The sequence below is a fragment of the Schistocerca nitens genome, chromosome 8 (genome assembly GCF_023898315.1).
Source record: "Schistocerca nitens isolate TAMUIC-IGC-003100 chromosome 8, iqSchNite1.1, whole genome shotgun sequence".
Classification (NCBI taxonomy): domain Eukaryota; kingdom Metazoa; phylum Arthropoda; class Insecta; order Orthoptera; family Acrididae; genus Schistocerca; species Schistocerca nitens.
In genome coordinates this window covers 380,410,019-380,427,188 of record NC_064621.1, presented here as the reverse complement: position 1 = coordinate 380,427,188, position 17,170 = coordinate 380,410,019, and the positions used below count along the sequence as shown (strand labels likewise).

At 41.9% G+C, this 17,170-nt stretch overlaps 1 protein-coding gene across 3 annotated transcripts in view; it reads right to left on the bottom strand.

Moving 5' to 3' along the window:
• The window catches only part of LOC126199253 (cytochrome P450 4C1-like), a 213,027-nt gene that overhangs the window by 41,573 nt on the left and 154,284 nt on the right, over positions 1-17,170 (bottom strand). For 2 of the 3 annotated variants that reach the window (XM_049936049.1, XM_049936051.1), the window contains one exon: positions 9,180-9,249. The exons of the other annotated variant lie outside the window; for it this stretch is intronic. In XM_049936049.1, the coding sequence (XP_049792006.1) occupies positions 9,180-9,249 (70 nt within the window). The remainder of the gene's footprint in view (positions 1-9,179; positions 9,250-17,170) is intronic. 3 annotated transcript variants of the gene reach the window in all.

Here is a 17,170-nt window from a genome sequence, read left to right as displayed (position 1 = left end):
AAACCATCCGTACTGTCCAATGTGCATGACTGCACAAGTTTGGCATTGAACAGTTGTGGCACACTTATGTATGCCCGTCCACCACGGCAAGATCCTATTACATTGAACGAAAAAAAATCGAGTTTTGATTGTCCTGTGAACCGCATAAAATCAACGACGACAACGGTTTTTAATTATCCTGAGGTCAAAAACAGCATAAAAGCAACAGTGAAATGGGTTTCTAGGATTTAGTACCTCAGTCGGTATAAACGGAACCCGAATAGGATCTCTTTTTTTGTCCGCGTGTCTGTCTTACAGTGTATCTGTCTGTCTGACCGACTGTTAACACTTCTTTTTCTTCGGTAGGGGCAGAAGGATCATGTTAAAATTTATATCACATACTAGGGTCATTGGACCCTTGGCGAAGTAAGAAATTTAGGCTTCTCAGCCAACTCGATCAGAAGATATGGTCATTTATGTCACATATTTACTTATGTGCGATAAGAAGTGCAATAGTATCGAAGGAAATTGACGGAGATCCGAAATGTGATATAATTTGGGTGAAGGTCACGGTTAAAGCAGGCTCAGACATGGCAATTGGATGTCTCTACAGGCCCCTGGCTCATCAGTTGTTGTGGCTGAGCACCTGAAGGATAATTTGGAAAATATTTCGAGTAGATTTCCCCACCATGTTATAGTTCTGTGGAGATTTTAATTTGACGGATATAGACTGGGAGACTCGAACGTTCATAACGGGTGGCAGGGACAAAGAATCCACTGAAATTTTTTAAGTGCTTTATCTGAAAACTACCTTGAGCGGTTAAACAGAGAACCGACTCGTGGCGATAACATATTAGACCTTCTGGTGACAAACAGACCCGAACTATTTGAAACAGGTAACGCAGAACAGGGAATCAGCGATCATAAAGCGGTTACGGCACCGATGATTTCAGCCGTAAATAGAAATATTAAAAAAGGCAGGAAGATTTTTCTGTTTAGCAAATGTGACAAAAAGCAGATTACAGAGTACCTGACGGCTCAACAAAAAAGTTTTGTCTCAAGTACAGATAGTGTTGAGGATCAGTGGACAAAGTTCAAAACCATCGTACAATATGCGTTAGATGAGTATGTGCCAAGCAAGATCGCAAGAGATGAAAAAGAGCCACCGTGGTACAACAACCGAGTTAGGAAACTGCTGCGGGAGCAAAGGGAACTTCACAGCAAACATAAACATAGCCAAAGCCTTGCAGACAAACAAAAAATACGCGAAGCGAAATGTAGTGTGAGGAGGGCTATGCGAGAGGCGTTCAATGAATTCGAAAGTAAAGTTCTATGTACTGACTTGGCAGAAAATCCTAAGAAATTTTGGTCTTATGTCAAAGCGGTAGGTGGATCAAAACAAAATATCCAGACACTCTGTGACCAAAATGGTACTGAAACAGAGGATGACAGACTAAAGGCCGAAATACTAAATGTCTTTTTCCAAAGCTGTTTCACGGAGAAAGACTGCATTGTAGTTCCTTCTCTAGATTGTCGCACAGATAACAAAATGGTAGATATCGAAATAGACGACAGAGGGATAGAGAAAAAATTAAAATCGCTCAAAAGAGGAAAGGCCGCTGGACCTTATGGGATACCAGTTCGATTTTACACAGAGTACGCGAAGGAACTTGCCCCCCTTTTGCAGCGGTGTACCGTAGGTCTCTAGAAGAGCGTAGCGTTCCAAAGGATTGGAAAAGGGCACAGGTCATCCCCGTTTTCAAGAAGGGACGTCGAACAGATGTGCAGAACTGTACACCTATATCTCTAACGCCGATCAGTTGTAGAATTTTGGAACACGTATTATGTTCGAGTATAATGACTTTTCTGGAGTCTAGAAACGTACTCTGTAGGAATCAGCATGGGTTTCGAAAAAGACGGTCGCGTGAAACCCAGCTCGCGCTATTCGTCCACGAGACTCAGAAGGCCATAGACACGGGTTCACAGGTAGATGCCGTGTTTCTTGACTTCCGCAAGACGTTCGATACAGTTCCCCACAGTCGTTTAATGAACAAAGTAAGAGCATATGGACTATCAGACCAATTGTGTGATTGCATTGAAGAGTTCCTAGATAACAGAACGCAGCATGTCATTCACAATGGAGAGAAGTCTTCCGAAGTAAGAGTGATTTCAGGTGTGCCACAGGGGAGTGTCATAGGACCGTTGTTATTCACAATATACATAAATGACCTTGTGGATGACATCGAAAGTTCACTGAGGCTTTTTGCGGATGATGCTGTGGTGTAGCGAGAGGTTGTAACAATGGTAAATTGTGCTGAAATGCAGGAAGTTCTGCAGCGAATTGACGCATGGTGCAGGGAATGGCACTTGAATCTGAATGTAGACAAGTGTAATGTGCTGCGAATACATAGAAAGATAGTTCCCTTATCATTTAGCTACAAAATAGCAGGTCAGCAACTGGAAGCAGTTAATTCCATAAATTATCTGGAAATACGCATTAGGAGTGATTTAAAATGGAATGATCATATGAAGTTGATCGTCGGTAAAGCAGATGCCAGACTGAGAGTCATTGGAAGAATCTTAAGGAAATGCAATCCGGAAACAAAGGAAGTAGGTTACAGTACGCTTGTTCGCCCACTGCTTGAATACTGCTCAGCAGTGTGGGATCCGTACCAGATAGGGTTGATAGTGGAGATAGAGAAGATCCAAAGGAGAGCAGCGCGCTTCGTTACAGGATCATTTAGTAATCGCGAAAGCGTTACGGAGATGATGGATAAACTCCAGTGGAAGACTCTGCAGGAGAGACGCTCAGTAGCTCGGTACGGGCTTATGTTAAAGTTTCGAGAACATACCTTCACCGAAGAGTCAAGCAGTATACTGCTCCCTCCTACATATATCTCGCGAAGAGACCATGAGGATAAAATCAGAGAGATTAGAGCCCACACAGAAGCATACCGACAATCCTTCTTTCCACGAACAATACGAGACTGGAATAGAAGGGAGAACCGATAGAGGTACTCAGTGTACCCTCCGCCACACACCGTCAGGTGGCTTGCGGAGTATGGATGTAGATGTAGATGTAGATGTCATATATTTACTTGCAAATACACTCATCAAAACATATGGTGTACTTCCCTTTACGGTAGACTCGTCAAATTTGGCAAGAAGCAAGGTTTCACAGTACAAGTTAAAGAAAAAATCCGCAAATTATTAAATTGTATTTATACAACATAAAAAATATTTTCTTGTTATTAGAGGCTTCATGATCTGTTAAAATTATCAGGAAGTACCGTAGAGATTCTGATCTGGTTCTCAGTAAATGGTAGAGTGATTCACGAGGAAGGTTCGTGTGTGTAATTTACAAATATTTCGTGGTGACTGGCTGAACTACGATGGAATGAAGTCCCCTGACGCTTTGAAAACGATGACTTTGTCACCTGGCTGTGACAGACGTTAAGGGCGGTCGACTAATGTTCTAGCGTCTCTAAGATGTAAAAGCAAAGTAATACTGGTAATTGGTGCAGAATTGCAGTGCCATTGTTTGGAATGGGATTCCAACATCCTATAAAATATGCATTGAAGGACTCCACAGAACAAATCGAAATTTGCATAACAGCAATAATACTATGGCCGACAGTATTGTTTTCTTCTCTGGAGACGTTCATCGAATCTTGCCAGTAATCGCAACAGGGAAAAGAGAGGACGAATCCAACGCGTCTTTAATTGCCAGTTAGCATGACATCTTAACATAGCTCCAAAATTAATAAAATAAATGAAAAATTACAATGGCGAATGCAAAAGTACATAAAAAATTGAAATTTAAAGTTAAAACATTCCTGAAAGTCTGGGAATGCCCAGGATCGATATCATGCCAGTGTCAATGTCGACAGAAGATGAAAAGCGTCCAGATTCTCGATTCCTACCTATTTACATAATTAAGTCTGTACAGAACCGTTGCTGCGCGAATAGTTCTTGCACTTACCATGATTTTTAGTTGTCGTGAGACTGGCGGAAGACATTTTCAATATGCTGTCCACCGTTTTCTGCCACAAGCTGAAAACAGGAAACAGCATGTTTCACGACCGACTGGACTGTGTCAGTGGCCACGTTCAGAGTGCGTTGAGCAATGCGTCTTCAGTCCCGCTACGTTCGTAATTGAGAGCACTGAATATAGCATCTTTCAGATAACCCCAGAGCCAGAAGTCACATGGATTAATATCCGGTGATGTACGGCTGATAATTACAGCATTTCGAAAACGCCTCTGAAGCAGCTGCTTCCTGGCTGTGCAATGTGCAGAGGAGCGCCACCTTGCATAAAAATTATCCTATCCACATATCCAAGCTGTTGATGCGCTGTAATGACGTAGGTGCGCAAAAGACTCACATAGCGTTTGCCAGTGACGGTACAAGAACAAGACCCGCAGCACCCATGTCCTCGAAGAAATATGGTCTTGCGTTGAACGATGCCGTCTACCCACACCACGCAGTTACCTATGCAAAATGAAGCGCTACCGGTTTAGGTGTGAACAGATATTCCGTTGCACACACTCTGCAATTCTGTATACAGGGTGGTCCATTGATCGTGACCGGGCCAAATATCTCACGAAATAAGCTTCAAACGCAAAAACTATAAAGAACGGAACTCGTCTAGCTTGAGGGGGGAAACAAGATGGCGCTATGGTTGGCCCGCTAGATGACGCTGCCATAGGTCACACGGATATCAAATGCGTTTTTTTAAAAATAGGAACCTCTATTTTTTCTACATATTCGTGTAGTACGTAAAGAAATATGAATGTTTTAGTTGGACCACTTTTTTCGCTTTGTCGTAGATGGCGCTGTAATAGTCACAAACGTATAAGTACGTGGCATCACGTAACATTCCGTCAGTGCGAACGGTATTTGCTTCGTGACACATTACCCGTGTTAAAATGGAGCGTTTACCAATTGCGGAAAAGGTCGATATCGTGCTGATGTATGGCTATTGTGATCAAAATGCCCAACGGGCGTGTGCTATGTATGCTGCTCGGTATCCTGGACGACATCATCCAAATCTGCACACCAGTAGCAGACAAAATGCGAGAGAATCGGGAATCTCAAAAACGTCGGTGTTGAGATGCTACATCAACACCGATTGCACCTGTACCACATTTCTATGCACCAGGAATTGCACGGCGACGACTTTGAACGTCGTATACAGTTCTGCCACTGGGCACAAGAGAAATTACGGGACGATGACAGATTTTTTGCACGCGTTCTATATAGCGACGAAGCGTCATTCACCAACAGAGGTAACGTAAACCGGCATAATATGCACTATTGGGCAACAGAAAATCCACGATGGCTGCGAGAAGTGGAACATCGGCGACCTTGGCGGGTTAATGTATGGTGCGGCATTATGGGAGGAAGGATAATTGGCCCCCATTTTATCGATTCCAATCTAAATGGTGCAATGTATGCTGATTTCCTACGTAATGTTCTACCGATGTTACCTCAAGATGTTTCACTTGAAGCGGTATTGAATAGCATATTTCAAGACAGGTGGATTGGTCGTCGAAGCTCCATACCATGGCCCGCAAGTTCACCGGATCTGACGTCCCCGGATTTCTTTCTGTGGGGAAAGTTGAAGGATATTTGCTATTGTGATCCACCGACAACGCCTGACAACATGCGTCAGCGAATTGTCAATGCATGTGCGAACATTACGGAAGGTGAACTACTCGCTGTTGAGAGGAATGTCGTTACACGTATTGCCAAATGCATTGAGGTTGACGGACATCATTTTGAGCATTTATTGCATTAATGTGGTATTTACAGGTAATCACGCTGTAACAGCATGCGTTCTCAGAAATGATAAGTTCACAAAGGTACAAGTATCATATTGGAACAACCGAAATAAAATGTTCAAACGTACCTACATTCTGTATTTTAATTTAAAAAACCTACCTGTTACCAACTGTTCGTCTAAAATTGTGAGCCATATGTTTGTGACTATGACAGCGCCATCCATCACAAAGCGAAAAAAGTGGTCCAGCTAAAGTATTCATATTTCTTTATGTGCTATACGAATATGTAATAAAAAATGGGGTTTTTCTATTTTTAAAAACGCAGTTGATATCCGTTTGACCCATGGCAGCGCCATCTAGCGGGCCAACCATAGGGCCATCTGGTTTCCCACTTCAAGCTAGACAAGTTTCGTTCTTTGTAGTTTTTACGTTTGACGCTTATTTCGTGAGGTATTTGGACCTGTCACGATCAATTGACCACCCTGTATAAAAAAGTCTCTGCAGATGGAAATGGACTTCGTCTGTACACAGAATGTTCCAAGGCCATTTATTGTCAACTTCCACTCGAGCAAGAAATTCTAAAGTAAAAGTTTGTCTGACTGGCGGGTCAGTATGAGGCAACTCCGGAATGTGGGTAATTTTGTATGGACAGCAATGCAGGATGTTCGTAGACATTTATGCACCGTGCTCACAGGCATGTCTAAAGTCCGGGCAATTCCCCCTGCACTGCATGTTTGTACGCCAACGACTAGCCCCACCCGCAATGTTGTTGTCACATCTTCCACTCCCCTCTGTCACATTGAACTTCAAAAGAATCTGTTTTTTCGAATTTCATAATCATTTGCTCCATAACCTTGTCAGACATCGGATCAACGCCTCTTCTCATACCTTCGGGCGTCCAGAACGTCTGCAGGGCGACTAGTGCATAGTTACCGTTCTTGTTAAAGATTTTTACCAGCAGCGCGCATTCCTGCATTGACATTGTCATGATGGCGTCTCAAACGCAACCTGAGGAACAGCCGTGTATCCTGAGTCTTTTATGTTCACATATTCTGCCTCTCACAGCTCCATCTAGCGGTAAAATGTTCGTTAATTTTTTTGTTTCCGTAACATTTCCCTATTCTTCGATAATATTCCGATCCAGTTTGACTTCATTCTGAGGAATGGTTCAGACGTTTACAGCGTACTGAAACTGGATCTTTAATTATACTCACCCTGTATTATTTTGAACTTGTGTCACTGTATTGATCGTATATTGGGAGAATATTAAAAACACAGGAGGAACCACTTTATGATCGTTTACATGTTTATTCAAAGCATTGCCGACAACAGATGCATATGCCCAACTTCAGATGCTTGCATTCACATGTGAGGCAGTACGTATTCTTTACCCCGTGATAGCTGCTGTTGCACCACGTGACAAATAATTATTTCTTTCTTAAAGTTACAGTTGATTAATGTTAACCGATATTTTTAGCTAGACACCGAAATGTGTGCTCTACTTGCAAAAATGGTTACAGCAGGTACGAAAAAATCATCTTGAATTCGTACTTTCGTGTATTCCGATTTTTTACTAGGAAAACTATGTACGTTCCATTACACGTTATTTAATTTGATCAACAGCTTCGCATCATGAAGCACATACAATAATAAATAATTTCACTGGTACTGTTCGCAAGTTTCACTCGGCAGCACTTCACAGTTATTGACCCAGTCTTTTCGGGCGTACAAGCGCCGGTCATGAGCTTTATAAACGATATAACAGTAGCGTTTTTAAATGTTCATAGATTTTCTACGGAGCAGAGGCAACATGTAGAAATATGCTTATCCGTGACATGTAGTAAATTTTCATTGCTTTTGGTTTTTTTAATTTTTTGTTCTTACTTCTATGCGTGACTGCACTTAAGTTAACCTATGAGCTTGAGTTGTACAGCAAATTAATTGGAATTTGACATAACATTGTAACACATCTGAATACATTATGTGTTAAAATAGTGTCACTTATGTATACGTACTAACAGCAAGTTCAGGAACTTACAAGACCTTCTGCATAGAACGATATATTGGGAGTACATATTCTAATTACCAACTTGTACGGAGACACATTTACAATGTATTACTGTTTTTCTCTAATGATATTTTTACAGCTCAGGTAAATTGTTTCATGTAAATAATTCTAATACAAAGGTCACATAGTGAACTTAGGTAACGTATTAATAATCTTATGAATTGTACAACACAGCATGAAAGGTGGAAGTTTAGAAAGAGATTTTTATTTGCTAGTTCAGTCTGCTCATTCGGCAGATGTTATGGTGTATTGTGTTGTATTGTACTGTATGAAACTGGGGACCTAGAAACCACGGAGAGGCTTCGTCCCCGCCGTAGCCCTCAGTGGTTCACAACCCAAGCCACAGCAGTCCACTCACCTTACCGCCGCCCCACACCGAACCCAGGGTTGTTGTGCGGTTCGGCCCCCAGTGGACTCCCTGGGGACGTCTTACACCAGACGAGTGTAACCCCAATGTATGCGTGTAGAGTAATTGTGGTGTACGAGTACGTGGAGATAGTGTTTGCGCAGCAATTGTCGACATAGTGTAACTGAGGCGGAATAAGGGGAACCAGCCCGCATTCGCCGAGGCAGATGGAAAACCGCCTGAAAACCATCCACAGACTAGCCGGCACTCCGGACCTCGACACTTATCCGCCGGGCGGATTCGTGCCGGGGACCGGCAAGCCTTCCCGTCCGAAAATCAGTGCGTTAGATCGCACGGCTAACCGGGCGAGCTATGCTATCTTACACTGGTATATACTGTATGTATTTATATTTCTTCTAGCAGGTTCAACTTGTTACGTGTTTCTGTTACGTGTAGGATCTGTGCAGTGTTCTCCAGTTCTCCAGAAGCATGATCTTCACGTGGAGGATGTTACCCAAAAGCTCACTTACGATAGTTTTCCAGCCTAAATGCACCTTTATGACATTTTAACATTAATGTGAATTATTCCTTCTTGCTACCAAAATTTTTTGCATTAGAACATATATTTGTTATTTGTAACTGAAAGCATCGATTCAAATTAAAAAAAAAGTGTGATAGTGAAAAAAATAACTATTTCTCACACTGTTCAACAGTAGACTACATGGTGCCATCTTCACGCAGTATGGTTTCATAATAGCATTAAGTAAGCTATTGTCGTACAGTATTTATTGTGTTATCTGTAGAATTAAATCCTTGTCTTAAATGTTGGCTATTGTAAATCTCTAGGAAGACATTAAAGTACTTCTTCGCAATATAATTCACAACTTTTAATAAACAAAATATGATTTTACTCAAAGATAATATCAATCTATCCTAGAAAAGGCGGTAGATACACTAATGTTGTGTTATCTATAAGTGAAAAAGTTTCATTTCCAACACGTACCTGGTAACGGCGTTGACATAAGCAGATTGCGTCTGATTCTGAGCATTGATTGAAGTCCCCATTGCTGTTTCTGGGCATACGAGAAGGAAGCATCAGTCTAAAGGTATTTCAAATTCTTTTAAAAAGAAAATACAAAGAAGTATAAATATCTGGAGCCTTATACATTATGAAAGTAACCTGTGACAAAGGAATCTGTTACGCTGGCAACAAATTTTTGACATACACTATTTTGCCTGAATGTATTATTTTCTCGATGAAAATCACTTCGACGCTACACCTGTAAACCAAGAGTAATGCTTACATCAGAAAGCTTTCATATGACACTTGCAAACAAAATGTCAATAGCATACATTTGTTGCAGTAATGTGTATACTACCAGAGGACTCCAAAAATTAAAAAAAAAATCAGTAAATCCTTTCGATATTTTAAGAATTGATAATGAATAGACCTTAACTGACACATTAAATTCATCAAAAAAGGAAACAGTTTTTTTTAAGATTTTCATTGCTTTTCTTTAGCAGCTCCGATTATCTTTGTTAAATAACTGTCCTTTTGTTTAAGCACAATCCTTGTTTTCGAAGATGCCAATTTAATCTGCCTAGTATTAAGTAAATTTATGACGTCGTACATTATTAATATCCTGATGGGTTTGTTTGTTTCCAGTTTTGTATTTATTTTCAGTCTATAATCATTTTATCTTGAAACTTTTCAATTGGGCCGTATTTGCATAAAAACAACAATGGGTATTGTGGGTCTGCTTAAGGGCAAGAAAGTTGTTTTTATTCATTTTCTTTACAAACTAATTTCAGCAACATTATCGGCACATCAGTGAGTTTTCCTTCATCTAAAACATGCAAAATTAGCAACATTATGAACATTGTAAAACATTATTACATCTGTACTGTGTTTCCAAATACTGTATTTTGTGAATAGTTTTATAATACCTTATTTAAGTCACAGCATGGTTTCTACGATAGTTATAAGTTGTTCCTAGAATGTTTTCTGTGTTTTGCTGCCATTTCTTTGGCATACTGCATGTCATCAAGAACTGCATAAGCTGTTGTTATTAACAGATACGAAAAAGTGGACTTAGATAAGTTTGCGATATGCTATTGGGAATTGTGGCAGTGATGTGGATACAGTTTTGGTGTGCACATGTTGTTATGTAATTTTTCATTTACTCACGTTCATTAGTCTGCTTGCAGATACCTTTAAACACATAAAAACGTAATTATTACAACTTGGTTATAATTCAGAATATTACGTCATTGTATTATACGATACATTCTCACAACACTCGCGAAGAGCAAGATGGCGTAATGTTTTGAATTATGACGAAGATGTAAAAGTTACGCTTTTCTACAAGCCGACCAAAGAACACTAGTACAGTGCATACCAAAACTGTACCCACAACACTACTACGTTCTCGAGTAGTATAACGCTGACGTATGTAAGTCCACTTTTTCATATTTGTTAATAACAGCCGCTCATACAGCTGCAGATGAAATGCTGTACGACGAAGAAACGGCACCAAAACACAGAAAATATGCCGGAAACAACGGTCAGTGGAGAAGCCGTGCCCTGAGACTTAAAGGAAATAAGTTATTATAAAACTGTTCGTAGAATACTACATTTGAAACCAGAAAGTGCAGATGGAATAATGTTTTGTGACGTTTATAGTGAAGCTATTTTCCATGTTTCAGAATAAAGAAAAAAAACACTGGTAATTGGGATACTGTGGCTGAAACTAGTTGGGGGGGGGGGGGGGGAATAAAATTAAAAGTATTTTGCACCAAGGCGGACCTTCAATCCACCTTGTTGTTCAGTCTATAACTTAGAAACAATTCCACAAATTTTATTAGGTGGATCTATATTTTTCAACACAAGATGCGGTGAAAGCATCGTAGAGTCATATTGGCCCAAGTTCATTTAAAATTCTGAAGTGGTTTAGGACCACTATATTCGTATAATTTCAGTTTTGTTTGCTATAATGCATGTACAGTAATAATGGTTATTACTAAGTATTGTAGCAGTCTCGGAATGTTCCACCCTTCCACCAAGGCTGGGACAGGAAAACGGGGCCCACGTGTGGAGCCGCTGATACTGATGCTGCGGTGTCAGCGCTGATGGTCGGGCACTTCCCAGCCGACCAAATCAGCTTCTCCCAACGAGATCGGGCGAGTTTTGTATATAACGGACCGGTGATGCTGCTCTTTCTCTCTTCCTAGCCTCGACACGCGGTGCACAGCTCTTAAGAGACTGAAGTTTCCCGTCATGCCTGTCCTTGTATATGCCTTTGTATCCCTTCTTCCAGTAAGCCAAGGCTTACTTTCTTACTTCAGGTCTTCTTATTACCCCTAAATTCGTAGCCGGATTTGTCGCCCACCTTCCTAACTTGGTTATTTTGTGCTTCCGTTCTGGCTATTAGGCGCATTGGACCATAAAATTAAATATTTTCCCCTTCTAAATTGTTCTGTGGCACATTCTTCTTTCCGTGTCTCATATATCAGCGAAACCAACACAAAAATTTCAAACTTTACGTCGAGTGTCACACTGTTAATTTTCACACACACACACACACACACACACACACCACGTGTGTCTGTAGAAATATGATTGCAAATTCTCAAATTAAGTGTTCCAATGCTATTTCCATTTGGTGAAAAAGTATATGCTTAACAGGCAGTTAACCATATTTAGACCAAATCGAGATGGTATAACAACCTGACCAGATACTGCAGAAAAAACATGTTGGATGAAATGCTATAGCCGGCCGCGGTGGCCGAGCGGTTCTAGGCGCTTCAGTCCGGAACCGCGCGGCTGCTACGGTCGCAGGTTCGAATCCTGCCTTGGGCATGGATGTGTGTGGTGCCCTTAGGTTAGATAGGTTTTAGTGGTTCTAAGATCTAGGGGACTGATGACCTCAGGTGTTAAGTCCCATAGTGCTCTGAACCTTATTTTATTTTAATGCTTTAATAAGCAGGCCATCATTCAGGCAAATATGCAGCGTGCATTATTGCCAGCTACTGGAAGAATGCAATTAATTACAATTAATTAATTAGGCATGAACTTCGTGTACGGCACAATGATCCAAAAATATTTCCACATCAAAATCGGTATGTTAGATTTATCAAGTGTTACAGTGTTAATTCAACAACTACATTGTCTACAGATATATGCCATCAACACAATATTTATCTTAAAATCAATTCCACAACTTGTGAAAATATTCGTCAGCAACAAGCACACAAAATATTAGGTCTAGTGTTATAATGGTATCACCACGTGGAAATGTGTAAAGGGTGTTGGCATTTCGATCTGAGAATGTTACTAGTGGTTCATAGAGTGAACTGCCATCACCTGGCATTTTTACAAGTTTTTCAGTAACGATTCACCTTAGAAAGCATTCTTGAGAAGAGAATGCATCATTTTCTGTACTACAAAAACAGAATCGAAGATATTTATTTCTATTTAACTAGACTAACTTTAGATTATGTACAAAACGAACGTTCAAGGACGGCTGCGATGTTTGCTGACTGAAATTATGGTGCTAAGCCTCTCTCAAACCTTTCCGGATTAAATTTCCCATAATCAGTTACAAAATACTACCGAAAATACCATGTGTATACCATGTGCAATAGCATACAAGATAACTAAAAGATAAACTAACCAAATATCATTTTAGAAAGGAAGGAAGGGGTTTTGACGATATTTTTAGTACAAGGTGTCACTTAAACCGCATGTTTTCACGAGTCACAAGAACTCAATCTTATAAAATTTTAACATGCGAACAACATTCCCAAAAACAGTGGTGAAACATAGCGGAGATTAAACTTGGCGAAAGCTAATGGTGGGAAAAGTGAGAGCTGAAAGATCGATATCTCGAAGATATAATCTTCGCAAAAAAATAAAATTATTTATCGTAATATGTAATGACTTCATGTACAAGACACAAGCACGTTGCTTATCGTAACACGCAAGCGTAATTACAGACTTCCGATTATTAACGAAAATTCAATTTCTGCACGAAAATAAAAATGTCTTATTTCTCAAAATATGTATGATTTCGACCACAAAATGTGCTTGAAACTTTGAAAATTTCTCGGATATTCAGCTGGGTGACGTCGTACAACAGGCGCAATATTTCCGCAAGACGACTTCATGCCTTCTTCAGGCTTTCTTGGTGTCTGATTGATCTTTGATGGATGCCGACTTTACATAATCTTTACCCTCCACCCCCAGTCTCCGTCTTGGCGATTCCGTGCGGTCCGCGGCCGGTGGTGGGGCAAGCGCGGCGCCGGGTGGTGGGGGAAAACACATGCAGGTTTGTACCTGCATGCCTCCAGCTGTCATGCTCCCACATAGCTAGAGGGTGACCAGAGCACACTGGTGCACAGAGCACGCGAAATCTCGGACTGTGACAGCCTGGCAGCTGAATTACAGCACCTATAGGCAGTGTTGCGCACGAACGGTTACAACAACTGCCAGACAAAACACGCCTTAAGATCGAAAAAGCCGAGATCACAGCCTTCCGAGGACGAAGACAAACCAGCTGCGATGGCGATTATACCATCAGTCGGGAACACAGCGGCAAATATCGGCAGAATAGTTCGAAAATACAAAGATAAACGCCTGTTTCGTCCTCCACCCAAAAAGAAGAAGTTATTAGGATAAGTCAAGGACGACTTAGGGCTCCGGAAACTGGGAAATGTATGTAGGCCAGAGCATCCGGACGGTACAGGAGAGATGCAGTGAACATAAACGCCACACAGACAACGCACAGCCGACCAAGTCCTCCGTGGCAGAGCACTGTATCTCATATGGACATGACATGAATTACGATGGCACAAATGTATTACAACAATCGAACATCTTCTGGGACTGTATCCTCAAAGAGGCAGTGGAGATCCGGCTGCATAACGAGTTAATAAATAGACAGCGGTTTCCAGTTAAGCAAGGCCTAGGATCCAGCCTCGAGTATGATTAACATACAGCGACAGTGTACATGGAAATCGGCTCCTGCCGGGACACCTGAAGAAGAAGATGCATCGTCACCACGGCAGAGCAGTTACGCACGCGGCAGTGGCCGCGGAAGGACTGCGGTCCATGAGCTGCCGGGGGACGCTGCTCTTCCCCCACAATCCGGCGCCGCGCTTCCCCCACCACCGGCCACAGACCGCACAGAAGCGGCAAGACGGATGCGTGGGAGGGGGTTAAGGATTGTATAAAGTCGGTATCAATCAGAGATCAATCAGATTCCACGAACGCGTGAAGAAGGCAAGGACCTATATCTCTGACGTCGATCTGTTGTAGAATTTTAGAACATGTTTTTTGCTCGAGTATCACGTCGTTTTTGGAAACCCAGAATCTGCTATGTAGGAATCAACATGGATTCCGGAAACAGTGATCGTGTGAGACCCAACTCGCGTTATTTGTTCATGAGACCCAGAAAATATTAGATACAGGCTCCCAGGTAGATGCTATTTTTCTTGACTTCCGGAAGGCGTTCGATACAGTTCCGCACTGTCGCCTGATAAACAAAGTAAGAGCCTACGGAATATCAGACCAGCTGTGTGGCTGGATTGAAGCGTTTTTAGCAAACAGAACACAGCATGTTGTTCTCAATGGAGAGACGTCTACAGACGTTAAAGTAACCTCTGGCGTGCCACAGGGGAGTGTTATGGGACCATTGCTTTTCACAATATATATAAATGACCTAGTAGATAGTGTCGGAAGTTCCATGCGGCTTTTCGCGGATGATGCTGTAGTATACACAGAAGTTGCAGCATTAGAAAATTGTAGCGAAATGCAGGAAGATCTGCAGCGGATAGGCACTTGGTGCAGGGAGTGGCAACTGTCCCTTAACATAGACAAATGTAATGTATTGCGAATACATAGAAAGAAGGATCCTTTATTGTATGATTATATGATAGCGGAACAAACACTGGTAGCAGTTACTTCTGTAAAATATCTGGGAGTATGCGTGCGGAACGATTTGAAGTGGAATGATCATATAAAATTAATTGTTGGTAAGGCGGGTACCAGGTTGAGATTCATTGGGAGAGTGCTTAGAAAATGTAGTCCATCAACAAAGGAGGTGGCTTACAAAACACTCGTTCGACCTATACTTGAGTATTGCTCATCAGTGTGGGATCCGTACCAGATCGGGTTGACGGAGGAGATAGAGAAGATCCAAAGAAGAGCGGCGCGTTTCATCACAGGGTTATTTGGTAACCGTGATAGCGTTACGGAGATGTTTAATAAACTCAAGTGGTAGACTCTGCAAGAGAGGCGCTCTGCATCGCGGTGTAGCTTGCTCGCCAGGTTTCGAGAGGGTGCGTTTCTGGATGAGGTATCGAATATATTGCTTCCCCCTACTTATACCTCCCGAGGGAATCACGAATGTAAAATTAGAGAGATTAGAGCGCGCACGGAGGCTTTCAGACAGTCGTTCTTCCCGCGAACCATACGCGACTGGAACAGGAAAGGGAGGTAATGACAGTGGCACGTAAAGTGCCCTCCGCCACACACCATTGGGTGGCTTGCGGAGTATAAATGTAGATGTAGATGTAGAGTCGGCTTGCCGAAATATAGCGCCTGTTGGACGCCGCCACCTGGCTGAATAGTCAAGAAACTTTTGAGATTTCCGTACGCCGGGAAAACCTCAGATCACACAGACACTTGAAACTAGGATCATAACATCTTTTTGTAACATTTAAAAATACGTGTGGCTGCGGTGCAAGGCCATGTTGGGTTGCACTGTGCCCTTACCAGTCGTCTGATTTCACATGTCAGGCTCGCCATGCACTGCAAGGAATGTGCACTTTCGGTCTACATACTGGTGGCAGCCTTCTGACACAGTAAAGAGCTGCTGTCTGTTCGAATCGGCCAGGTACGAAATTCCTCAGCTCAGATGTGCGCGCCTTGTGGGTGCAGGTATCTGACCGCCCGTCCCAATACCGCAGCGGCGGGTCGTGGGATCGGCTCCCGCTCCACCAAACGTCGCCCACCCATCGCCGGCCGGCTGTGTTCTGCCCCGGTCGGTGACTATTATTGATGCAGTAAGACGTTGGCTCCGCCGTCAACCGGTAGAGTTGTTCCATGAAGGTGGCGTAAGGCCGCCGCATTGAACGGAGATAATGTTGAAAAATGGGGACCTGTAGCCATAGATTGGAGAATACTGCGATACATTGGAACCCTGAATAAAACCAGCCTGCTTTCAGAAAAAAAGGTTTTATATTACTTAGTTAACGCCCCTCGTTGGTTGAGACAAAGAAGAATGGTTAAAACTGGAGCCAGGGGGATGAGACACGTAACAAAAGAACTTTAACTATAAAGCTAATTATTAATAGTAACTTTGTAGAGAAAGGGGACAATTGTGGAGCAGTCACAGCAGCAAATTGCAAATCTTTTGTTGGAGACGAACAATTAGAGGAACGTCTGAATCATGGAGTTGTGGCTGCATCAAAATTTAATGGGGACGAAAGGTACAAACAAATTCCCTTGGAGCAACAGCTTCAATTGCACAAGCCCCTATGGTTTTGCCATCGATGGCAATGGCAGTTAATCCGGTAGAAGACGTTTCTTGGAACTTATACGGCCTTTTTAGAGGAAGCCGAATGAAAATGGGCATGCATTTCTACATAACATCAGAGATTTTAGTCAAATTTGTGTAAGCTCAGACGAGAATATTATTCAACTTACGTTAGTTGCGTGGTGATGCCAGCAGCTATAATGAGTCCTTAGATTCACTAATAAACGCTTCCTCTCTGTAAACACTTTTGTGCGCTTTGGTGAAGCCTTTCACAGACAAAAATGTGTTAGCTATTATCGGAATAAGTTATCTACTTTAAGTAAAGAAGCTGTAGAAGATTTTGAATCGTTTGCCACACATATGTTTTGACAGAATGCCAAGAACGTAGCTATGCCCTGCTTCATGACTCCGAGGTTTGCGATATAGATGTCTTTGTTAAAGAAAATGATCCTATATT